Raw genomic sequence first — 27,369 nt, forward strand, 5'->3', positions numbered from 1 at the left:
GTGTGCATAACTTTGGTCTAATGAAGTGGATTATAAATTGATTGGTAAGAAACTAAAAAAATCTTTAAAGACAATGTATTGGGCTTGACTAAAAGAGACAGTAGTAAATAATGAAAAGAGGCCACTAGGCTCTCTAAATTATAAAGGTAGAAAACAGATTGAGAAGACATCTCAGCTGCAAACATAGATAGTCTACGAAAGAAAATGACAGTGATTCCGAGTGCAGAACTAAGCTGAAGGGCAGAGCCAGAATCTAGGTGGGAAGATCAGTCCCTGAGAGAAGCACTCACTTCAGGGAACCCGTGATATGCACCCAACTGAATTCAAGAATTGCCATTTACAAGTGACTGTTATGTGACTTCCATCTTCTCTATTTTTTTATTGATTGATTTTAAAGAGAGGAAAGGGAGAGGGAGAGGAGAGAGAAGCATTCATTTGTTGTTCCACTTAGTTATACATTCATTGGTTGCTTCCCATATTTGCTTTGATCAGGGATCAAACCTGTAACCTTGTCATTTTGGGACAATGCTAAACAGCCAGGACCTATATTCTTTCTTTTCAAACAATGATGTCTATGGACGTTACTCTTATGGTGCCCCACAATTGTATCCTGAGCATGTGGAATGCAGGCAACTTGCCCCGTTTTCTCATAGATGTTCCAATGGAGAAGAACTATACTCTAGAAATGAGACTCAAAGAGAAACACCTATATTTAATTTAGATGATGAGATCCTAGACTTCAAGCCTGAGTTGATACTGTAATGAGTTAAAACATGGAATATTTGTTAATCAGAATGAAATAATTCAAGATCAATACAGCATAAGAGTATTTTACTCATATTTAATGTTCCTCTCATTCAGGGTCCTTCCCCTGACCGGGCTCTGTTTCTCTTCAGATAATGACAGAAGGAATGCTGTGTCAATACTGGAGCTGCTCAGACCATCAGAAACCAGTAAGTTTCACTTTCCACCTCTGGTTACTTTTGGAATCTAGACGGCATGGAAGCCAGATACCAAGTCACCCCCTGAAGAAACCATGAGCAACGGACAAAAACAGACATCCGCTTCCCAGCTGTTTGGGTGAGCCCCGAGCAGCCCCCTGTCTCGGCTAAGCCACCCCAGTTGACACCGTGTAGCTCAAAAATGAGCTGTCCTTATTTTGCCTCGCCCAGATTACAGATCTGTGAGCAAATTAATTGGTTGCTATGGTTTTAAGCCACTAAGTTTGGGCATAATTTGTTATGCAGTAACAGATATTTGGAAGAGAATTTTTAACAGTTGCAAACCCTTCTGAATTTAAAACTTTGAAAATATATGTCAGATATCTATTTTCGTTTCCATAGGTGATGTTGACTCTTTGTCACATTAGTCACAAGAAGTGGAAATAAAATCACCTGAGGGAATATAATTATGGAACACCTAGCAAAGCACCTGGTGTATTAATATTAAAAAACAAAACCCACTTAAAATTTGGGTTAAATTTCTGATGAATATGAAAAAATAAAAATGCCATTATTTTAATCAGGTGATTTCCTTTTAAGAAGAGAAAGATTTCAGAAAAAAAAGAACACTCGAAGAAAAAAATTTGAAATTACTCTGTTTTCAAGAGGAACAAAAGTGCCAATTTGAAAATCCACAATTTACTCATAATTCTTTTTGTAAATAAAATCAATATTATGTAACACAAAAACACATATATCTTGACATTTTTGAAATCAAATAATATGCACGCATGTATGTATGTATTTGTGTGTCTATAATTTAAAATTAAGTATATTACTGTTAAAATAAAGATAAGTGCCACATTTTCTGATCTAGTTTAGATAATATTTGATCAACAAAAGAAACACATGAGTGTCCACAGGGCACATAATTGCCAATACCAGTGTTCCCAATACCAATGCTTCATGAGTATTACAACAAACAAACAAACAAATAAAAACCAACTCCACCTTTGGTCTAAGTTATAAGCAGAGCCCATGCTTACAAAGTAAAAGATCCTGCTGTCTGATTTTGCTAAAACACACGGATGAATAGAGGTGTCTTCAAAATACATTTCCAAGAGGATTTCTGATTTTCAAAGTCTTCCATGTTAAGAAGCAACGCTGGCCCATGTCTGTGAGTCTCTGGTGGCTGAGATGGGGGACAACTCTGTGTGAACCCTCAGTTGTAAACAACCCTGGAATTAAGGACCTCCGTTATTGGGAGAGAGAAATTACAAACCCTGTCTGAACCCCAGAATCACTTGGGAAGCTTTGAAAGATACAAAGATATGGGTCCCACGGTAATAAAGCAGCATCCAGTGGTGAGGAAGAGGCACTCACCAGCTTTAAAAAATTCCTGTTTAATGGTGGGTAATGAAACCCCTATGTCTTGACTGCGGGGTGTACATGAACTGACTGATGTGATAGTGTTGCACAGAACTAATTGCACACACACCGACAGTACAAGGAAAACTGAAAATACCGGAATAAATTGGGTTCATTATGTCAATGTGGACATCCTGGTGCTGGTACTGCACTACAGAAACTCTCCACAGCTTTTGTTATAACTACATACAAGTAAGTAGCTCCCCCCTTATCTGTGGGTTCAGTTTTCACAGAGTCTGTTACAGTCAATGATGGTCCAAAAATATCAAATAGAAAATTCCAAAACTAAACAATTCCTAAGTTTCACATTGTGTGCCATCCCAGTAGCGTACTGAAGTCTTGTACCATTCTGCTCAGTCCCTCCCGGGACACGAAGGTCTCTTTGTCCAGTGTGTCCTTGCTGTAGTCATTTTGGTACTTAGACACCGTCTTGGCACATTTGTCATAATGCTCATGTTCAGGTAACCCTTATCTCACATAACAAGGGCTCCACAGACATTCATATAACATTTATTAAAGTCTGTTAAGTGTTTATTAGTAGTTATTATTGATAATCTTTTCCTATGCCTAATTTATAGATTAAGCGTCATCATACAGTATAGATGTATAGGAAAATCATAGTATTTATAAGGTTTTGTACTATCCACAGTTCCAGGTTCCAATGGGGGGGGGCGGTTCGAGGAACATATCCCCACTGGAGAAGGGGGTAGAAGCTACTATATACAATTAGTTAAAACAAAATTATATATTTAAAAAAAAATAAACTTCCTGCTGATCACCATCCACCTAATATCGAAAAACCAAGTGTGTTTTTCACAACTGTTAACAGAAAGCTTCAGATAGGGGACGGACTGACCTAGGTCAATAGTTTGCAATTTTCTACACTAGAAGGATGCATATCACTAGGAAACGTGAACTATGCAAATTCTCTGGATCCCATTCACACCCAGTAAATCAGGAACTCCACTCCAAGAGTGGGGCCAAGTCCCCTCTGCTTCAGTGAGCGCTCCAGGTGAGCACAGGGCACGCTGAGCTTTGAGAAACTCTGGCCTACCAGTGTGTTTTGTGATAACTATGAAATGTATTCTGAACAGGGCCTTGCTACTCAAAGCGAGTCCGCTGACCAGCAAGGTCAGCATCACCGGGAAACTTATGAAAAATTCAGAATCGATACTGTAGACTTAGAGAATCCAAATCTGCATTTTTACAAGACTGCCAGGTAATTACTTCAACGGCACATTCAGGCTTAAGAAGCAGCGCCTTTGTGTATTTGCTGAACAACTATTTTGTGAACTCCATCAACATGCAGTTCTGCTTCAAGTGAGAGCGAGAACAGCCAGGCACCAGCTTCCTGCTGGGACAGGGATATTGAATAGCTGCCTCAGGCACACATCTCCTAAGTAGCTTACAGAGCAGCAGGCGCACACGGGACAGAGAGGAACGGCAAGAAAGGCCCTTCCAATTGGGTCCCTCACAGCCTGTGTTCATAAACACCCTGCTACACTGTCCACTTTTTCATCATCTCTTTTTTTTTTTAACTGAATTTACTAAAGTGACATTGATTAATACAATTATACAGGTTTCAGATGTACAATTCTATAACACATCAGCTGTATATTGTATTGTGTGGTCACCACCCCAAGTCAAGTCCCCTTCCATCACCATCTATCCCCCTTTACCCTCCTCTACCTCCCCCACCCACTTCCCTCTGGTCATCACCACACTGTGGTCTGTGTCCATAAGGTTTTTCCTTCTTCCTTTGCTTCATCCTTTCAACTTTTTTACCCAGCCCTCCAATACCCCTCCCCTCCGACAGCTGTCAGTCTGTTCTCTGTATCTAAGAGTCTACTTTGTTTATTAGTTCATTTTGTTCATGAGATTCCACATATAAGTGAAATCATATAGTACTCATCTTTCTCTGATGGGCTTATTTCCCTCAGCATAATGCTCACCAGGTCCATCCATGCTGTCACAAAAGGTAAAAGGTCCTTCTTTTTTATGGCTGAGTAGTATTCCATTGTGTAAAGGTACTGCATCTCTTAAGGCTAGCTCTCATGGGCCACTCTGGTTTCCAATCCTTTACAACAGGAATTCCAGGAACTGCAGACACACACATCAGGGTCGGAACAGACATCATTCTTCACTCCAGCAGCTCTGATTATATTATTATCCGAACACTAAACTCATAACAAGAACCTCAGGTATGCCACCTAAGATTTTCCGGCTTCAGGACTACTGAGTGTCAGCACGGTCCCCTCCTCCTTCCCCAGACCCCCCATCTGTCCCCCCACGTGCACGACAGGACACAGACTCCATGTTGGCAGAGCGCTCACTAGCTATAGAATCATACTGCCGGGAGCTAGAGTTGAAAGGGAAATCTCTGATTGTCCCTGACTTGGTTTTCTTCTAAACTTCAGTTCTGTGGCAGCACGCAGGCAGAACTGAGTGTTATCTGAATGCACAACTGACAGCATGAAAAATCAGTTACCATTTTTATGCCTAGGGTTTAACTTCAAGAAAATAGGAACATTTGCATTGAGTAGGTGGTTTGGGGATTTCTGGGGGGAGGGGCACTTTTTTTTTTTTTTTAATCCTTTTGCCGAATACGTAGGGAGGCAGGACTAGAAAACCCTTCAAAGCTGTTAGATTAGGATTCTGGATAGTTCACTGAATTCTCAGAAGTGAAAGAATAAATAAATGAACGGGGTTCTCTCTCCAACAGCAAAATAAATGGCTAATGGAGCAAGGGAGACCGTCATTAATAATACTTAATAATAGAGACTAATGTTATTGAGCATCGGGTTCTAGTTTCTGCTAACCCCTGGAGATTCAAAGATGAATCATTTAGGGTGTGCAATATGTAGCAATCAAACGAATTAATATACCTAATATAGTTAATCGTCCATTTCAGTGTGCCAGGCATGGTACTAAATGCTCAGGAGGGGGCTTCTGTACTTTAGATCACGCGACATTCTTACGATACTGATGTCATCATGCATGTTTTAAGAAGAAGGAAACTGAAGCACAGAAACACGAGGTGACTTTGCCACAGTCACGTCACAAACGTATGGCCCAGACGGAAGTCAAACAAAAGGCTATGTGTCTCAAACTCCTTTCTTCGATGACAGAAGTGAGAACAGGCATTGAACGGAGGTTGGGAGGAGATGGTTTAAAAAAAAATGGGTTTTAGACTCAAATCAATGAGTGCTACCCAACTCCACCACTTTTCCTGGATTTCTCCCATAGACAATTCCAAATGTGCTCTTGCTAATTCCTACCATTTACATGAATCGCTAACCATTCACATCCAATTACTGATGCAGCATAATAACAATTATACATGATCATAGACATGTCAGACCAATGTCATCTGTCTCAACACCAATGTACACTGATTCTCTGTCTTCATTGTCTGTTGTCACATAAGCTACTGGGAGGGAAAGTAGAGGAAACTGACATGTTTAGGGTTAACGTGATGGGTGGCATGAGGTAGAACAGGGTAGTCAACCTTTTTATACCTACCGCCCACTTTCGTATCTCTGTTAGTAGTAACATTTTCTAACCGCCCACCGGTTCCACAGTAATGGTGGTTTATCAAGTAGGGAAGTAACTTTACTTTATAAAATTTATAAAGCAGAGTTACAGCAAGTTAAGCATATAATAATAATTACTTACCAAGTACTTTATGTCAGATTTTGACTAAGTTTGGCAGAATAAATCTTTATAAAAACAACTTACTATAGTTAAGTCTATCTTTTTTATTTATACTTTGGTTGCCCTTCTACCGCCCACCATGAAAGCTGGAACGCCCACTAGTGGGCAGTAGGGACCAGGTTGACCACCACTGAGGTAAACAAAGAGATTAAAGAAGTAATTCTTAGTTCTCCGATGCTCACTTTTATTCCCTTCCTTCTTCACCTCAGAGCATATATATAGGTACAGATCTATAGATTTTTATATACAGGTATTGATCAATTTATGACCTATGCAACTTACAACCATTTGACTTTACGACCACAATCGCTAACCACAACTGCTCTGCATCTGGCAGCGCACGTGTTGCCCAGCTGGGCGTAAAACAGTGCGGACCAGCTTCCAGCAGTACTACCATCTCCATGTGCACCATTTCAACTGTTATCCCAGACTCAGTATAATAATGAAAGAAAATTATGATAAAATATGACTTAAAGATTTTTTTTTTGTATTTTTCTGAAGTTGGAAACAGGGAGGCAGTCAGACAGACTCCCGCATGCGCCCAACCGGGATCCACCCAACATGCTCATCAAGGGGCAATGCTCTGCCCATCTGGGGCGTCACTCTGTTGCAACCAGAGCCATTCTAGCACCTGAGGCAGAGGTCATAGAGCCATCCTCAGCGCCCGGGCCAATTTTGCTCCAATGGAGCCTTGGCTGCGGGAGGAGAAGAGAGAGACAGAGAGGAAGGAGGGGGGGAGGGGTAGAGAAGCCGATGGGTGCCTCTCCTGTGTGCCCTGGCTGGGAATCGAACCTGGGACTCCTGCACACCAGGCCGACGCTCTACCACTGAGCCAACCGGCCAGGGCCTTAAAGATTTTTATAACATCATTTCACAGTACTGTACATATAGCCTACTCAACTTATGACCAAATTGTGTTATGACCAGTCTGTTGGAACCAATCGTGGTTGTAAGTCGAGCACTAGCTGTATACACACATACAAGTACCACCTTATGGGGCCCTAGTCGGGTAACTCAGTTGGTTAGAGTGTCATCCCAATAAGCCAAGGTTGTGGGTTTGATCCCTGGTCAGTGCACATACAAGAATCAACCAATGAATGCATAAATAAATGAAACAACAAATTGATGTTCCTCTCTCTCCCTTCCTCTCTTTCTCTAAAATCAATTTGAAAAAATAACAAATACCTAATCAAGACAAATTATTTTCATATAAATTAATCAGTTAATATTTGTAATGTTTTTAATGCAACTACTAAAATGGAGAGGTTTGGTCAAGGCTCTCATTGCCATCCTAGGAAAATGACTTTCTCATTTTATCTTCTTTTCTATGTTTGAAAAATGGGCCCAATAATACTTGCCCTTTATGGACCTCAGAGCAAGGCTACAAGGATTAATGAAATGTGTTAGAGCTGCAAGCTGGCTGAGTTAAGAGATCAGCACCTCTAGTCTACTGGACTCTCAATAAAATTGCCGGTAGCACTGTAACACTATGACCTTTCCAAACAGATATAATAATATAGTATTAACGTAAATTTTAAGGAGGTCTTTGTTATTTAAATCAAGTGCTTAAATAAAATTTTCAGTTGATTTATTTTTATTTTTTTTATTTTTTTAAGAGGCAGGGAGAGAGAGACAGGACTATCGAGTTGTTCCTCTATGTGCTCCGACCAGGAATCAAACTGGCAAACTCTGTGCTTTGAGATGATGATGCTGCAACCAATCAAGTTATCCAGCCAGGGCTTAATTTTTTTTTTTTTTAATTTATTGACTGATTTTTAGAGAGACAGAGAGAGGGAGGGAGAAAGAGGGGCGGGGGAAGGGAAAAATTCATTTGTTGTTCCACTTAGTCCTGCATTCATTGGTTACTTCCCGTGTGTGCCCGGACTGGGGATTGAACCCGCAACTTTGTTGCTTTGGGAGGATGCTCTTAGCCAGTTGAGCTATTCGACCAGGGTTTGAAACAAATTTCTAAAGCTCAAATAAGTCTGAGAAATTAATTGTTTTTTTTTCTGGAAATAAAAGAATAAACACATTTTAGAATTGAAAAACCAAAGAAGAGATGATCTTCAAATGCTGCGGATTGACACTTTGGGTAGTCACCTAATCCTCAGATGAGATTACTGTCATGAGGTCCGTGACACCAAAAACTTCATAAATGGACAGCTAGTGCTTCTTTCTCTAATTCATCAGAATTAGCTGAGATACTTATCTAGCCTTCCCTGCACATCTGCTGCTTTGGCTATGTGTAGGTAAAATGGCAGCTCATTTAATTTTTCATTTCTGCTTCCAGATGTTTGGGCATCACATAGTTACAGCCGTATAATTATTGTAAAATGCTCTCAGATTAATTCAAGAGAGTTCTCCTGTTTCCTGCCTTCTAGGCTTTAACTGTAATAAGAAGAGAAGTACCTCTATTGTTTTAAAATATGAAACAGGATCTGAAATTCACATCTGCCCTGACCCAGTACTTTAACAATGGACCTGTAGATATTTTTAAATTAGGTGTAGTTCTTCCTTCCTTCCTTCCTTCCTTCCTTCCTTCCTTCCTTCCTTCCTTCCTTCCTTCCTTCCTTCCTTCCTTCCTTCCTTCCTTCCTTCCTTCCTTCCTTCCTTCCTTCCTTCCTTCCTTCCTTCCTTCCTTCCTTCCTTCCTTCCTTCCTTCCTTCCTTCCTTCCTTCCTTCCTTCCTTCCTTCCTTCCTTCCTTCCTTCCTTCCTTCCTTCCTTTCTTTCTTTCTTTTTTTTCAGAGACAGAGAGAGGGATAGACGGGACAGACAGACAGGAATGGAGGGGTGAGAAGCATCAATCATTGGTTTTTTTGTTGTGCATTGCAACACCTTAGTTGTTCATTGATTGCCCTCTCATATGTGCCTTGACCACGGGCCTTCAGCAGACCGAGTAACCCCTTGCTCGAGCCAGTGACCTTGGGCTCAAGCTGGTGAGCTTTTGCTCAAACCAGATGAGCCTGCGCTCAAGCTGGCAACCTCAGGGTCTCGAACCTGGGTCTTCTGCATCCCAGTCCAATGCTCTATCCACTGCGCCACCACCTAGTCAGGTATAAATTAGTTGTATTTCTTTCAGAAACCTAAGGATGATTCCATGGGAGGAAAGAAACAAGGCAGAGTGAGAGGAGAGAGGCTCTACATCCAGATTCTATCAGGAATGAAGGGGGTGGGGGAGGTAAAGGAAGGTCAAAGGGGAATAAATAGTGACTGAAGGAGATTTAACTTGGGGTGGCGAACTCACACTACAACGTACAGATGATGGGTTATAGAATTATATGCCTGAACCTATATAATTTTATGAACCAATGTCACCCCTATAAATTCAATACCAATTTTAGAGAAGAGAAATGAGGGACTGATTTGTTGGTGGTGCTATTATTGTCATTACTATTATTCTCTGGGTCAGTATATAATATTGCAGCTATTTCTCCTTTTTAATTTTTTTTTACATATATATATTTTTAAATTACAACTTATATCTAACATTATTTTATGTTATTTTCAGGAGTACAGCATAGTGGTTACTCAATCACATACTTTACATCTGTTCCCCTGATGTTTCCAGTCCCCACCCGGCAGCACACATAGTTATTACAGTATTATTGACTATATTTCCTGTGCTGCCCTTTACACGCCCACAACTGTTCTGTAACTTTCAATCTGTACTTCTCCATCTCTGCACCTTCTTCACCCAGTCCCACTCCTGTCTGGCACCCATCAGTCTGTAAAGAACTCATACAACTCTCAACATGAAAAAAACCCCAAACAATCCGATTTAAAAAATGGGCAAAGGACCTGAAGAGACACTTCTCCAATGAGGACATACAGATGGCAAATAGACATATGAAAAGATGTTCAACTTTCTCACTAATATCGGGGAAATAAGATGAAAACCACAATGAGATGGCGCTCACCCCTGTCAGAATAGCTACCATCAATAAAACAACCAACAACAAGGGTTGGAGAGAATGTGGAGAAAAGGGGACACTTTTTGCTCTGCTGGTGGGAATGCAAATTATTAGAGGTATTTCTAAAATTGAATAAAAGAATCCCCCAAAGGTGGCCTGAAAAACACGGCAGAGAGCAATGGGAGACAGCTGTAGAGAAATCTCTGTGGCCTTTATACTCTGCCAAGCGGCCTCTTCCGAGTGGCAGGGCTGGGCCCAGGATGAGGGGATGAGTGCTTCTGGCTTGGTCCTGACAGCACGGCCTCTCCCCCTGGCCGTAACTGGCTGGCCCTCTCAGCCTCTCCCTCTGTGAGGCTCGTAATTCCCTCGGCCTGTTCATGTCTTTCTGGAAGAGTAATACCAGGACTGTGCAGTAGGCAGGTCCCAGGCTGGCCTGAAACAGTTTTGTCTCTTGAGAAGGCCACCAACCTTATGTGATGAGATCCTGCAAATGTAAATTCTACTGTCAAAATAGTTCCATTGGGGCTAACTTGGTTTTTATTCTGCCCTTAATGATCGGTAGTATTTATTGAATTCTTACTATACACACCATCCCAGGGATCCTACTAAAGATGTTATATGCATTGTTTCTTTCAATATCCAACCTATTTTACAAGTGAGAAATTATTTTATGGGTGTAATATCCAAGATGTAACAAAAAAATGGTTTTTATTAAAACCAATTTATATTGTTACTATGTCTCAATTAATTACCTTCAACTAATTAAGAAAATAAATGCCTTCCTAAGACAACAGTTTAAATAAATTAGGTCTCAGGACCTCCTCACACACTTAAAAAGTTATTAAAAACACCCAAAATATTTATTTCCTGAAACTTTTGTAACTGGGTTCTATCTTTCAATATTCACAACTAATTTTTTTTTAAAACATAACACACAAGCACACATTTAATGAGCCATTGAGCAACGATATCAACACATGTCACATAGCCTCTGGAAAACTCCACTCTCACTGTGTGAGCATAAAAAAGAAAAAGAAAAACATAGCATCTTAGTATGATTAGAAACACATTCGGACCCCATGGAAACCCTGAAAGCGTCTCAAAGACTTTACATCTCTCTGGACCAAACTTGGAATGTGCTGTCTTAAAGGATGAAAGAGTTGAACTGCCCTAATCCTTCCCATATATTTCAACCACTGTATTATTTTTTAAGACAAGGTACTATAATGAGGTGCAATATACAACAATATAGAAAGATATTATCCATGCTTTATACATGATAACATTGAGGCTCAGAAGGAATGATGACTTTGCCTAAGACCTCGTGATGTATAGATGTTTTTGTAATCAGTTCACAATCCCATTTCTTTCTATTCCCACACCTGTGCTCTTCATTACCATGCTTGGGGCAGCCCTGAAGGTCCTTCAACCACAGACGAGCGAGGACTGAGTAACTGCCTCATTTCACCCCAATTCTGCAGTGAACTCAGAAGTCCAGGGTTACAGTGACAGACCCAAGAACTGAACTCAAATCTCCCAAAGGGACTGATATCATTTCCAACTCCTTGCCTCTTAAAAGCAGATGTTCCTATTGCACTGAATACAATAAACATGCTACCTTATTGTACTATTAGTTATTTTAAGATCTTTACCTCGAGTAGACTATAAGCAATTTGATCCCCTAATATTTTGTTCTTATATATACAGTATCTAGTACAAGGGCTGGCAACTACTGGCACAAAGGAAAGCCTGTACAAAAATTAATATTTTTCAAAGAATATTTTCCGCCTGACCAGGCGATGGTGTAGTAGATAGAGCGTTGGACTGGGATACAGAGGACCCAGATTCAAAACCCCGAGGTCACCAGCTCAAGTGAGGGCTCATCTGGTTTGAGAAAAGCTCATCAGCTTGGGCCCAAGGTCACTGGCTTGAAGCCCAAGGTCGCTGGTTCAAGCAAGGGGTCACTCAGTCTACTGTAGCTCCCCCAGTCAAGGCACATACGAGAAAGCAATCAATGAACAACTAAGGTGCCGCAATGAAGAATTGATGTTTCTCGTCTCTCTCCGTTCCTGTTTGTCTGGCCCTGTCTGTCCCTCTCTCTGACTCTCTCTCTGTCTTTGTCATGAAAAAAAAAAAAAAAAAAAAGAATATTTTTCCTATTTGCCCATCTGTCACACTTAGCAGCAGCAAAGAGTAGAAAGAGTTAAGGTTTTGGTGGAATGAGACGTCACTTTACTAAGTCTCTGACCTTTTATACCTGTGTGTTCCCTGACTTCCCTGACTCTTGCTTCACACTGTCCTGAAGCAGCGCTCAGGATTCGTCCAGCACAAGGCTGTCCTGAGGACTGGATGAGACAAGCGTGTTGGAGACAGTGACTAGCCCTCGCCTGGAGCTCGGTAGGCTCCTGAACTTCAGTTCATCTCCTTGACTGTCACACCCAGCGTGCTTCTGTGTGGCAGACAGCAGCGATCCTCAGGGAGCTCGCCAAGAACCCACTGCTCTTTCTGCATTCATGCAAGGTTCTGAAATCAGGATTCCTATGATATCTGAAAAACGGGGAGCTTCCTCGGCCTTTCTAAAACCAGAAGATAGACTTCAGGGTCCATTTATACTTTCCTGTTGGTCTACTGCACACTCCCAAAGCACAACAGGAAGGTCCACGTGGAAGTAAGAGACACATTCAACGAAGGCCACCATAACCACAACTGAAACAGGCTCAGGCCTGACCTGCGGTGGCACAGTGGATAAGGCATCGACCTAAAACACTGAGGTCACAGGTTTGAAACCCTGTGCTTGCCTGGTCGAGGCACATATGGAATTTAGTGCTTCCTGTTCCTTCTCTCTCTCTCTCTCTAAAATAAATAAATAAAGTCTTAAAAACAAATAAGAAAAGAAACAGGCTCAGCTCAAGTCCCTTCTTTTCATCAAAATTCACAAAGCATCCTGGGAGGGTTCATCCTGTCACAAGACAGCATGGAGCCGGACTGCGAAGGGCACTGGAGGGGGCACTCACGGGGCTCTTCTCTTCCTGTGTGTGTGGTTCGGATGCTCTCTGTCTGTCTCCATTAAGCAACTTGACCGCGGTCCGGCAGGTGTCTCCTGCACTACAGAAGCCAGACCTCCAGTCCAGGGGCTCGGTCTTTAGCAACCTGGGACCCTAGTACCCAGTCGAGATGTGCGGACATGTTCGACTCACTAATGTTTTCGATATTCAGTCAACAATGATGACTCTGACCCTCTAGTGACCGCTTCATTAGATGTTAGATTTCTTTGAGAGGGACACCCCTCAGAGGGAGAAATTCAACCGCGCAGAAAACAAAGACAAAGTAAAGATAACTAATTCAGCACTTCCCATTTCACCAAGGTCTCCCATGTCCACGACAAAGCCGCCGGTAGCATATCTGACCGGTTTTAAAGTCCACATCTAACCGATCTCTTCTGATAAATATTCAGATACTTTCAGATTTATTTTTGGTATCAGTTTTCCTGAGAAGTCACCAGTTTCTGTCTTAGATGCTTTATATATATGTTCTTGAATAAACAAATGTGGGTTTCTACGGCATTCTGTGGAGTTCAGTCTTTCTTTGTAACTGCGACATAATTATATTGGAAATGTGAAAAACAGTTCAGCAGGAAATCAAATGCTGGCTCAGTATGGGTATTTTTATATCCAGAGATTCTCAAATATGAATGAGCAAAGAGATTTGGATACCGTGCCTAATGCACAATCTAATGACAAGACTTATTTAAGAGCTTTATAAAGAAATTCACTTAGAGAATTTCTTTACAGTGTGTTAGAGTTGTTTGTTTTTGCTACACAAAACAGTTAAATAAAGCTTGAGACAGAAGAGGTTTTAAAATGTCAGGGGCTCTTAAAATAGCAAGCGCACAACTTGAAAAACAGATGATGAGGCTTTTGTCTTTCTTAGCATTGTTGAAAAGAGATATAGAGAACATATTTATATTATATGGTATAAATAATGAAATAATGTAGAATATAATTATGTAATAATTCCAATATATTCATATAATCTATTATACATTAAAATATATACATATAGATATATATATTTGCACATTCTCTATATTAACTAAATAACTTTTAGTTCCCTATTGAATTTCATAGTTTCCTTTTAACAAATAAGTAAATTCATTAGATTGGCTAAAAAAAAAACCTACTGATGTTCCAGTTGATGGTTGTCAGTGAGACCTAGATTGGAATTCATACGTGTTTGACTCCGAAGTCGCAGCCTTCTCCTCCACACTTGTCATCCACGCTGTGACCCCAGGTCTTCCTTCTCCAGGCTAGGATTCGGCATTCATTGTCAAATTACAGCAGCAGGTGTGCGGAGCAGACTTCAGCACCATTCTAGGATTATCCCAGTGGGTAGCAGGAGCGTTCAAACTTCCCTAACCGCCCCTCCTTTAGACTTTAATTTATCTTCAATTTAGGAACTGGAGGTGCTCACAAATCCAAATCCCTCTTGAACAGATAGTTCAGCCATGCAAATTTTAAACAAATGACCCCATCTGGACTTCTCCCCCATTTGCCTCCTGCAGTTACTTCAGTGGATTGAAAGCCGACCAATCAGAGTGCACTGTGTTTGAACTTCTTTTATAAAGAATTCGTGGAAGGACAGCTGCAGATCCTTCAACTCTGGAAGGGATGGGTCCTCTTTGGTGAACCGTGGCAGGTCCCAGCAGGAAGGAGGCCATCGCTGGGAAGAGAACAGAGCCTGCATGTTCACGGAGGGGGCCTAAGATCGAAGCCCAACTTCAGCCGCCTGAATCTGATGGGCTTGAACTTCCGTCTCTTTTGTTTTATTAGATGAAAGAGCTGGTGGTATCAATTTTGGGGATTTTCATGAGAATTAAACATGAGAAAGGGCGTAGAAAGGTCTCGAATGCTGGCTAGCACATGGTAGGCAACACCGCTCTTTAATTGTATCATTATTTTCATCCTCGTTGCCAACGCTTGCACTCGCTAGCAGTATTTGCTTCTCTTCTCTGCTCATTAGTTTTAAACAGATGCCAATTTCTGTCCATTCAAACTCCATCTCTAATGCAGCTTCGGTTTTATGCAGAATGAGGACTATAGGGATTACCATAACGGTTCTCAAAGTCACGTCCCTGGCCCAGCAACATCAGTGCCACATGGGGACTCATTAGAAATACGAATTCGTTGTCTCAGAAATCTACGTGTGAACAAACCCTCCAGGTAGTTCTCATATATCTTAAAGTTTAGAAAACACCAGATCATAGCCACATTCTCCTTCCCATGTCCCACGGCGTAGCCTCTCCATTCCGCTCCTCACCTCACCTGCTGCCTACTGTGAATGCTAATATTCTGAGCCCTCTATTGCCCTTATGTTGATATTTCTATGTATTTTTTGGGCCACTCCAGCAGAGAGAAGAAGATAATCTCCCGATCTGGCATCCAAAGGCAACTGAAATTTGCTTCACTTAACTTTCCAACCAAATCCTCTTCTCTCTCCTGAATTCTCTCATCTTCAGAAGATGGTTCTCAACGCTTCTCCTCTTAATTGAAACATTTCTTCATTTGTAAATGCGTTTCTGACCAAAGCCCACTGCTAGTCATGATCCTGATGAAAACACACCTTCCACGAAGGAGCTTCCCTGAGATGCGTCTCTCCCGCCCCGTGGAGAATGCTCGTTCTACTCCAAATCGCCTGCTCACCTGCCTTTGTAGTGCAGGACACGGGAAAGTTTTAGATGTGTGCCTTAGAGACAGTGCTTTCTATTCTATTTTTCTGCTCCATTATTAAGGCCCAAAGAAGAAGGAGTCAGGTCTTACTGTGTTCCAAGTGTTCGACTCTGAACATACAATAGTTGCCTGGGAAATACTGAAATGAACTGAACCCTGTCTACTCTGGTATTTGTTTATCTAGGCAACTTTGGAGAAAAATACTGATGCAAGAAGACGGGAGGATGATGTTTCAGGGAAACTTGCTCTGTCTATGTGGGCCCAGGAAGGCCATTTCACATCTCACAGGGATTCCTCCTCATTCTCCCGTGGACTTCCGTGAGTCTGAAGTAAAATAGCGCTTGTCGAGGGCTCGGTGCAATGCTTGGCCCAAAGCTGGTGTTAAAAGAACGTCAGTTTCTTTGTTCCAGGTTGATATGAATTCCTGGCTAACTAGGATTTTTTAGTCACAAAAGGAGCAGGCACAGCATCTGTCATGACAAACATCATAAGCCTTGACCTTGAGCAATGCAGGGTAGATCCTGGTCCTATGGAGTCTCCAGGAACAAGAAGCATCAGTACCATTGGTGAGGGTGTGGAGTAACTAACAAGATGGAAGCAAGTTTTCATAGTCTAAGTTTCTGCCGTCTGGCTAGAGGGCCACCTGACCTGGCACCAAAATGCCAGGTGGGTCGGGGGTGGACGAAGATGGAATCGGTACCTATTTTTAGCCGCAGTTTCTAAGATTTGGCTTAGGGATCCTGCAATCAGAAAACATGCTGCATTTTCCTTCTTTTGGCTTGGCTGCTTTGTAGCCTGCTTCCACTTGTTCAATATGGATTAGATTAAATGATACACGGGCTCGCTGGGTAATGAAGTGTGCGCTGGCGGCATTCAGGGCTAGCCTCGAGGCTCCCGGGAGCGAAGAGAAATCAAGATGCTTAAGAGCAGAAGCCTGGCTCCTCGGGGAACGAGAGAGGGGACCTAGGCTCCTCTCTACCAGCACCTTTCCCATGGTCTCTGACTCCCGAGATTGGTTAATATTCTACGGGAATCCTTCCCTGGAAGCACAGTCAGTGCCCCGCGATTTTCACACAAGAGGAGGGCAGCCGCTGCCGCCCTTTGTGTCTCTTATTCCGTCACTCAGGAGAGAACGGCAGAACACCGGGCAGCTGCAGTCAGCGCCCGCCTGCCTGCCTGCCTGTCGGCCGGAGACTTTCAGCAAAGAGCCGGGCGGGATGTGTAAAAGCGAGAGCCCTTTCCACCCATCAATGAACACGGTCCGTTTGGAGTCAGAAGTCATCAGGGCCCTATCGAGTGGTACCCACACATCATTTCCTTTATTCATTCATTAATTTAGCAAATATTTATTCGGAGCTCTAAGCACTGTGCTAGTCTCCCAGGATAAAACAGGGATCAAGGGTAAAGCAGTAATAAAATGTTTCACAAGAGCAAAGGACTTTTACCTGGCCCTTCCTTCAGAAATGTATTCTCAAAACCACAAGCAAATAAATGGTTATTATGCGTCTCAACCAGTCATTTGAGAGAAAAGAGCATAGATTTGTGAGAACCTATGGCAAAGGAGCCTGACCCAGCATGGGCATCGGGAAAGAGTAATAATCAGTTAATGGCTACATTAGCGCTTATGTAGCAGAAGTTGTTACAGCATTATAAATGCATTAGTCGATTTAATATGGGTAACACAAATTGCTAGCTTATCTGAAGTTTTACAGAATCCATAGTTAACCAGTTGATGGCTCTCAGATTGTGACTAATCCTTTCTTCCAAGTACGTAAGGCGTGGAAGAACAGAATTCTGACGCACGTGTCATGCACTGAAAGGAGCGTTCTGAAGGAAAGGCCGGGACAAATCTATATGTAAGTTACTCACTTTGTGACCACACACACACACACACAGATTCAGCATCCCAGTATGAAATGAAAAAAAAAGAATGGCCATAATATTTCCAATTCCTCCCATTGAGAGGTGACATTTACTTCTCCGTTCCTTCAGCTTGGTCTTGTTAATGTCATGTTTCAGCCAATGTGATATTAGCCACCTTTCTACAAACAGAGACTCAGAAAGCGCTTCTCACCAGTCTTCTGCTGTTTGTTGGAACCCTGAGAACACCACTAAAGGTGGCCTAGGCTGTCAGAGCATGAGAGACCACATGGAGCAGAGAAGATCTGGGACAACTACGGCACCCTGGTCTGTCCAGCTTGTTGTACAGATATAGACCTATGAGGCCAATATAGGTCATCTAGCCCCAGACAAGCCACCAGCTGACCAGTAAGACTGGCAAAACTAGTCCAGACCAAAGAACTCCCCACCTGCCTCACAGAACCAAGAGCAATACATGTTTCTTATTTTTAAGCCACCAGATTTTGACATGGTCTGTTATGCTACATAAGGGAACAACTATAAATTAGGGTGTCTGTGTGACTAATTTGGTCCCCTTTGTCCCTAAGCCCACGTGGCCAGGAAATAAAGGGGGGGAGAATGAGTGACAAATAGAAAGTGTAGCTCTAGGACCAGGAGGATGACAGGCAATGTGAGAGAGAGGGGACGCAGGTTTGGCCTGGAGGAGTTATCGAGGAGGATGGGGACAGGCCCAGGAGAGGGGAAAGAAAGAACATACTGAGCCCTTACTGTATTCCAGGCTCTGTTTTATAGACTCTAGCTGGATTATCTCATTTAAGTCTCACAACAAGCTTCAAATATAGCAACTGAGACTTAAAGAGATTATATAACTTATTCAAGTCACACATGTAGCATATGTTGAACCTGATATTTTGGCTGTGACGATTTGACTCATAGTTTAAATTTCTATCTAATCATCATTACTGCTTGCTAAGAAGGTGTGATGATAGCAGCACCTGTGACCTTGATTTTGGGTAAGAAGGGAGCTCTTATAGTTGTGAACATGGCCAGGGCGTTTAGGACCAACAGAGGAAAGAAGAACTTTATTCTACTGGATATATCTCATTGTAGAAAATCATACTTCCCGAATAATCTCAAGATGACACTTCCTAAACTGACAATTTTGCAGATCCTCAGAATGAAGGTGGGTGATTTTGTAGACAACTAGGAGGCCCCTCTTGGACCTATCTTCTTTAATTATATAAAATGATATAAATAATATTTATAATTACAGTTGTATATAATAACTATAGTTATAATAACTAATATTGCCTTAACATTATAAAAATACTCTATATATGGCAAGATGTTAGCACTTAGATATATTCACTCTGCATCCTATACCTCTAAAAGTGTACCAGTACGTTCACTATTTTACAGATCAGGACAATGAGTCAGAGAGAGAAGCTAAGTGACTTACCAACAGAATAACAGAATGAATGAGGATAAGTGAACAAGTAATATCTCCATCCAAGCAATCTGACGCACTTAAGTTAGTCACTGGACTCTGCCTTCCTCTCTGACTTCCAGACAGATAATCTGCATCTTCTCCCAGGTCTTTATAATTTCTCTGTCCCCAGAAAAACCAAAGCCCGAGGATATATCAGCTTAATATGCTCTGATCTTTATAATCTGTTCAAATACCTAGGGCCTTCCCTACCCTACCTCCACTTTACCCGGTGCCCTCAAACCCGGAGGTGACCATTTGCCATGAGTGGCCAGTTTGTTGCAGCTTATACCTGAAGAGACTGAATTACTCTTTGCTGATTACCTCCTTTCTATCCTTTGTCTACTGTTGTCTATAGTAAGGGTTACTATTGAGGCTTTGGGGACAGTGGTCTACAGGTCCCAAGGAAAGATGTGGGAATAGAAGCCTCTTACCTTCTCTGTCTTTTGCTAGGTTGGGACTAAGGGCTATTAGTCATAATGATGTCTTAAAGCAGTGCTAATTTAAAGTATATATCTCCAATCTAAACCTGCATGCTTCTCTAAGTAGATGATCACAAAAGAGGAGCAAAGATAAAAAAAAAAAAAAAAAGATGGAGAAGTTGTGGGATGTGGCAGGATATTAGTAGAATGGTTGCGGAACAGAGGAAATAAGGAAGAAATCCCCAACTCGAGATGCAAAGAACTGTACAGGAAGTGGGCACCGTGGTGAGTACAAGAGCAGTGACATGGGTTACTCACAGTCCTCTCCTCGGGCTTAGAATGGCGCTGACACCAATTAGTCACTGTGGGGAATTGTGTAATGGATTCTGATCCCTTTCCCGGGAACCTGGAATTTCCCTTTCACTCTCCCATGCTTTTTTTTCATTATATCCCTTACTGTTAATACTGATCTTCGTGTTACAGCACCTGTATGCTTGTCTGAGGTAGGGAAATCTTGAGAGCAACTTGCCACATGCCTCTATTCCCAAGAGAGTTGTATCGGTCATACTGCCACACCCTCTCTAATATTTGGAAGTAACTTAACCACCCCTGGCTTTGAAGTTCACTGTCTGCCTCAAGCTCTTATGAGCCTCTGTCTTCCGTGAGTGTTACTGCTCTCTAATGGCTTCCTTTCACCTGCTTCTACTCAACCCTACACAAGGGAATGGCACTGATCTCAATGAAACTCTTGTCTTGACTATGCCATAGGCAACAAAGACAGACAGCACTATTTTGAACAAGGCCTTGAAATAAAATTTAAAGTCCTTAGTTTGATCAGGCTCTTCAAGAATGAGCCTGCTCTATTTATGGGCCTTCCCTTAGGCATTGCTCACCCTACTATGCCTGAACCAAGGCCAAGAGGCAGATCACTGAACAGAGATATTGGTTACACAATGAAGAAATACAACTGGACCTGGCAGTAATGCCCAGGCCATGAGCGCCAATTCCACTGTGGAGAGGATAAGGGTAACATATATATAAGCCAAGTCAATGATTTTTTTTTATTTTTTTTATTTTTCTGAAGTTGGAAACGGGAGGCAAACATACTCCCGCATGCGCCTGACCGGGATTCATCTGGCATGCCCACCAGGGGGCGATGCTCTGCCCATCTGGGGCATTGCTCTGTTGCAACCAGAGCCATTCTAGTGCCTGAGGCAGAGGCCATGGAGCCATCCTCAGTGCCCGGGCCAACTTTGCTCCAATGGAGCCTTGGCTGCAGGAGGGGAAGAGAGAGACAGAGAGAAGGAGAGGGGGAGGGGTGGAGAAGCAGATGGGTGCTTCTCCTGTGTGCCCTGACCAGGAATCGAACCCAGGACTCCTTGTTGGCTCTACCACTGAGCCAACCGGCCAGAGCCCAAGTCAATGATTTTAAATTCAGCTCTTATCCAAAGCCCAGGGTCAAGACTGCATTCACAGGAACACGCACAATTTATTCATCAATTTCTAAAGATTATAGATGAATCTGGAGCTAGAAAGTAGAGTAGTATCATTGTTAATCAAATTCCCACCCACCTCCAAGATTGTAAGGCACAATTATATATAATTCCTATTACACAGATGATAAAACAGAGCCAGAAAGGAGAAATGATCTGCCCCAGGTTATCTGGCCAAGCCATGGCTAACTCCATCCAATTCAGGACCTAAGATTTCTCTCAAAAATGAGTGGCCCACAAAGATATGTTTTTCCTAAGTATCCCGGGTTGGACAAAGCAATTATTCTGGCACCTGGTCCTAGGCCAGGAAGAAATATTCCTTAAATGACTAGTGTTGGCCCTAGGAGATGTAGCTATCATTAGTGAGAAGCTTTATCTGCAGTACTGCGTGAAGCCCACTGTACTGGGCCAGAGCCTGCATTAGCACTAACTGAGAGAAATTCATTTAATGGGCAATTATACGCCTCCTGCTCTAAAATACTTTCAGATAACCAAGAGTAGCGTGCCTTCTGGAAACGCCAACTGCCTGCTCCCAGGTACACAGTGTCCGCGGGTTTCTCCACTCTCCACCCCACGTCCCCAATTTCTCGGGAAGAACACTCTCGAATTGGCATTCGGTGCCTCTCAAATGCCCCTGCAGAGACTCTATTTTAGGCAAGTGGATTCCGCCACTGTTCCCCCAAATCCTTCCTCTCTCCTGCTCTCGAACGGAGGTTTTACCCCCCCTGCTCCACCTACAGGAGCCCGACTCCTGTGTGCCACTGATTAGCCTTCGTCCCAATCTCAGCTCAGTCAAGTGTCCCCTAATCACCAGCGGAATAACAAAAAGACGCCTTATCTTTCTCTGCCTTCCTTCCCAGTGACATCAGAATGTGCGTTTGGCCGGGACGCGGAGAGGACGTGGGGAGAACCTCTGAAACATGGATTCCCGAATCCCTGCCTTGAGACTGTGACGCAGTAGGTCCTGGGGACAAGCCCGAACCGGTTTGGTTTGGTTTGGTTGGAACCGAACCCAGGTGATTTCAATCAGCTGGGTGAGTTCACTTCTCCGTGATCAGCATTGAAAAAGGCTATCATGGACTATTTTGCACTCTCTGTTGCTCGGTGTTTGGATCTCTAAAATGGGAATAGAATGCCCGCCTGAACGGTTCCAAAGCTCTGCTCTGTCCGTAGGGCCATATTCCTGCCCTGGGTTACAAACGTGGGACCCGAGGGCCTGACTGTTCCAGGTTTGCTCTTTTCTCCACTGTGCCCTTGTCCCTGTCCCCACCGTCTGCTTTGCCCAGAACTACTTCATTTACTGGCTTCAGGAGGGGATGTGGCAGCATTAGAAGCTCAATTTAAGCAGAGGGGTGACAGCGAGTCAGACGTTAAGAGAGGCTTCTTCCGTGCAAAGCCTCTCAGAACACGTCATCTGCAGTTAAACTGCATGGTTACCCACCCATCCGGCACCCCCAACCCGGCCCTGGCTCTCTACGAAATCTTGGGCTAACTTGTATCTGAGTTCCCTTGTCTGAAAAAAAAAAATGCACGTCTTGATAGTACACACTTTCACAGGGGGCTGTGAGGACTACAGGCATGGTAGGACTTCCACAGTGTTTTTGCGGTGGTTAATTAGCGAGATTTACCTTAAACCTTCCCCACCTGGTAAAACAGCAGCCTGGAACTCTAGTTGCAGGGGAAGGGGCTGTTACTGGAGGAGACACTAGGCAGAAAGAGATACATACGCTGGGTAAGCCCCATCTATTGTTAGCACAGGGCCATCTAACCACCAGCTCCTGTAATGAGATGTGCCCGCTGACTGTGATGGCAAAGCTAGATCTATTACCAGGGAAATACTTGGGTAATTCACACAGCGGAGCTTCTCAGCTTTGGTTAAGTGAATCTGACACAGGAGGATGAAAGACAACATCTTCATTCTCATTAAGAGATAACAGATGGACTAACCTAAAATCCATCTCCTTAGCCTAATTTCATTTGTTTAAATCTTTGCCTGATGAGATGGTGTTCTGAGAGTAATTTTAAATTAGTCTGCCTGGAATAAATATTTCTTTAACTTTATTAGAACCTCTTCCCCAGGGCTTCTGTTGTCCTGGGTGGTTTTAAATATTCATCTCATCCAAATACAATAAATCTCCCTTTCATATTTTTGTCCGCAAGACCTGGTCTGTGGCTGTGCAAGGTAAACATTGTGTGATGAACTAAATAATAAAACCAAGTCAAAACCAGTTACTGAGCCATTTTCTTAGTAATTACAGTTTTTCTTTAAGTTTTCTGAGGTCGTTTTAATTCTACTTTTTTTCATGGTTTAGAAAAAGAGGACTTAATTGTACATTTAAAGTTTAGAAACTGATGCCCACCTCAGCTTATATTTTACAGCTGAAAATTAAGCTTCTCTTTTTTTACTCTTATTCTTTCCTATTCTAAGAAAGCTACGTGCAAAAAAAATATTTTTTTTAAAGCAGATTACTATTTATCGTTTCATATTTCTTGAGATGCCAACCTCCTGAATTAAACTTGCTTCTTGGCCAAAATATGTCTGGGTAGCTTGTTTCATTTTCAATCTCTGAGTAAAAACAAATGCATGAATTAATTACTTTAAAAAGCAAGAGAGGCCTGACCTGTGGTGGCGCCGTAGATAAAGCGACAACCTGGAACGCTGAGGTCATCAGTTCAAAACCCTGGGCTTGCCTGGTCAAGGCCCATGCGGGAGCTGATACTTCTTGCTCTATCCTCCTCCCTTTCTCTTTCTTGTTCTCTCTCTCTCTTTCTCTCCCCTCTCTAAAATGAATTTAAAATATCTTTAAAATAAAAAGCAAGACAACTCCCGTCATTAGAGCAGAGCAATGCCAAGTTTGGGTTAAAAATGGTCAATTCTGCAGGTTTATGTGCAGGCTCCTGGCCTTCCTGTGGGCAGAGCTAGTCTATACTTTTTCTCTCGGTGGAGCTAGTTGTAATACCGAACCTGGGACAGATTGGAGCGAGTTCTTTCAAGTCATAAAGAACAATTTTATCTGGTGAACATTTTAATATTTTTTGGTAAATTGATTATACTGTATTAGTAACAATGACTCTACTACTTTAAAAATAATCTTAGCATGATATTCTCTGGGTACATCCCATCCTTGCTGTCACAAATAGTAAGATTTTATTCTTTTTTATGGCCAAGTAATATTCCACTGGGTAACTATACCACAGATTTTTTTGTATCCACTAGTCTATTGACAGGTGCTTGGGCTGCTTCCCTATCTTGGCTACTGTAAATAAGGCAGCAATAAACACAGGGGTGCACACTTCCTTTCAAATTAGTGTTCTGGGTTTCTTCAGATATTGCCAGGTGGATACTGAAAATATTGGGGAACCCTTTGTACAGTATATGATTGTGTAACCACTATGTTGTACACCTGAAACTAATACAAAATAATACTGAATGTAAAAATACATATGCTTTTGATTATATAAAAATAATCTTAATGTTTATTTTACTGATAGAAAAAAGTATTGATTTTTAAATATTTCTTACGCTACAGTTATTATATATAATCCCGTGTGCACTGAAGGAGGTATGCTGTGTCCCTCTTTTTCACACCATCCCCCTGGAACTGCTGGTTGTTCCTGACTGACATTCGCCACCTTCTTCCTTACCTCCCTGCCTTTCTGTACGGATGGCCCAGCAGACTCCCAAGTCCCCTTTCGTCTGCAGGTGCTTCTAGGTGCCGCAGAAGGAGAACTTCTAGAGCACCTGGGTTTCTGCCCATTTCACTCACTGCTGTGACGCCGGTCACTAGAACAGTGCTAGGCACGTAGTCATGACTCAGCTAATAATAACTGAAGGGATGAGGAAATGCCACGTTTCCTCTGACTGGGGTTGGTGCCGGCGTCCGCCCAGGGTTCACAGCTCACCGCCCCCGGCACCTACTTTCTTGTCTGTCTCCTTACTTGTCCGGGATGCCTTGCAAAGGCATTTTTTTTTGTTCCTGGATTGCCCCTGAAATGTTTCCTCGCCACCTTTCTATGTCCTTTTCCTCCTTAAAGGCAAGTGCATGGAAGCTTGTAACCAGGTCCTCCCATAGTAAATGTTTAAGGGGGAGTCATCCAGCTCATAAAAGAAGCGTCACAAGTTAAGGCTAACTCAAATAGGTTGAGTATTCAATACACAAGACGGTTCTTTCCAAAGTAATGACTACCCACCTGCTTCAAAGAGAACTGGGGTCCTTTCGCACATTTCTATAAAGCTTTAAACCAATCCAGAACAACAGAATATTTCTCAGAGACCTAAGGGGCTAATGCAGCCTCAACATGGCAGACGCCAAAGACGGGGTCAACACTGCTCATAAGTCAGAGCCATCAAGTGGGGCGCTTTGTTTGCTTTATCCCTTCATGTCACCAGGGCGCAGTCCTGGCGGCGTAACGCGCTAGGTAAGAAATGGTACTCAGAAGCCAGGAAGAATGCCCCTGTGCCCAAAGCAGGTCTCTCTCTGGGTCCCTCCGTTGGGGAAGAGATGAAACACCTATCACCTGGACCGCCTGTTCTGCGCCTGCGCCTCAGGTTGCCGTAAGAAACGGACATCCTTCCCTCTGGACTCTATACTGCCCCACACAGTGTAGCTTTGCTTTGTTTTGTTTTAAGGCTCCACGGAGGATGTTTTCCCCACATCTCAGAACCAGGAAAACTCCGTGCCCTTCCTAAAAGTCTGGGTTCCTGTTACCTGTAGAGACACATTGACCATGTATTTCAGAGATATTTCCCATCTTCAAATTAGTTGTGAAATCAAAGGGCAGGTTTTAGAGAGAGCACAGAGCAGATTTTAGTTCTATACTTGTTATCTACACCAGTGGTCTTCAATCCCCAGGCCGCGGACCGGTACCGGTCCGTGGGCCATTCAGTACCGGTCCGTAGAGAAAGAATAAATAACTTACATTATTTCTGTTTTATTTATATTTAAGTCTGAACAATGTTTTATTTTTTTAAAATGACCAGATTCCCTCTGTTACATGCGTCTAAGACTCACTCTTGATGCTTGTCTTGGTCACGTGATACATTTATCCGCCCCACCCTAAAGGCCGGTTCGTGAAAACATTTTCTGACATTAAACCGGTCCGTGGCCCAAAAAAGGTTGGGGACCACTGATCTACACACTTTACATTGTATGATTGCCTGCGGATATTTCTTAATGCCAGTTTTTATTTCCTTATTCAGACTCCCAACTCCCTCAAGAATGTAATGTCTCCCTTGAATTTGTGTAAACAGGTCCCTTATGGGAAGAAGAGTTTCAGATAATATGCAAAATAGGCTTTGTTTGGAAGTAAAATAAACATCAAGTCCCTCTCGCATGTTTCTGTCCAATAATAAAACGGTAAGGCAGAGTTCAAGCTCACAAAGACAGTGTGGCACGAATTTGCACCACGGACCTATTCTTCAGAGACTCAACAGAAGTGTCATTACATGTGATCAAAGAAGCTACGAGCATAAAAATGGACAGAAAGACTAACGTGTTAGTTTTAACAACCCTGGAATGTCACATTTCTGCATGTAGTTTATGAAAAAAATATATATATTAAAGATATATTTTTATTTTGTCTATAATTAATGTATAAAATACACCCTAAAACACAAAATAAAAATTATCTATAGTTTCATCTCCTCAAAATCATATGCATTAATAATGTGAAGTTCCTGTCTATATTTTCTGCCAGTTTATGTGTATATGTATGTTTGAGGTTAAATAGGTGAGTGAGAGTTTCTATATACATTGTATATATGTTAGTGTCGGCTTACTTAAATTATACTGTATAGTCTTTGAATTCTATTTTTACACATGCTTTTATACTAAACCTTTTCTCATATTTTAATATGCAAACCATTCTTTTTAATGGTGGAATAATGGATCTAAGTTATAAGAATATTTGGATATAAGAACGTTTTCTTCCCACATATACTGCTACTTTGGGTAATTTAACACAGTGTAAGGTATTTCTTGCTGAGATGATTCATTCAAAGGTTCATTGGGAATAATAATAAGTTCCAGTGCCAAACTAGCTAATGGACACAGGGACCATTCATTTATCATGTGATCACTAGGCATAAAGTGAACCCAGTCATACAAGAAAAAAAATTAAACCCAAGCACTTACTAATTTCAGTAGCAATGATCGTTATGTTGTGCCAGACACTCAGCTCTCTGTCGAGCGGTGTGGCCAGCGTTATCTTCCCATCCTCTGCGTTAACGTTGAACTGTCTCTCCAGGTCGGTGTGCCGGTCGATGGAAAACCTACAAAACAGATAGATCTGTAATCTACTCCAATCTTTGTGCGATCCACGCATTCCACAGCAGATCTTTAGGAATCCTTGGAGAGCCATCACTGTGAAGTCTAATGAATTGGGAAA

The 27,369-nt window shown here is 42.2% G+C and overlaps 1 protein-coding gene across 2 annotated transcripts in view; it reads right to left on the reverse strand.

Moving 5' to 3' along the window:
- CDH8 (cadherin 8) overlaps positions 1-27,369 on the reverse strand; it is a 354,528-nt gene that overhangs the window by 100,082 nt on the left and 227,077 nt on the right. For both annotated transcript variants that reach the window (XM_066349106.1, XM_066349107.1), the window contains one exon: positions 27,117-27,253. In XM_066349106.1, coding sequence (XP_066205203.1) covers positions 27,117-27,253 — 137 coding nt within the window. The remainder of the gene's footprint in view (positions 1-27,116; positions 27,254-27,369) is intronic.

The sequence above is a fragment of the Saccopteryx leptura genome, chromosome 9 (genome assembly GCF_036850995.1).
Source record: "Saccopteryx leptura isolate mSacLep1 chromosome 9, mSacLep1_pri_phased_curated, whole genome shotgun sequence".
In the NCBI taxonomy this organism is placed as follows: domain Eukaryota; kingdom Metazoa; phylum Chordata; class Mammalia; order Chiroptera; family Emballonuridae; genus Saccopteryx; species Saccopteryx leptura.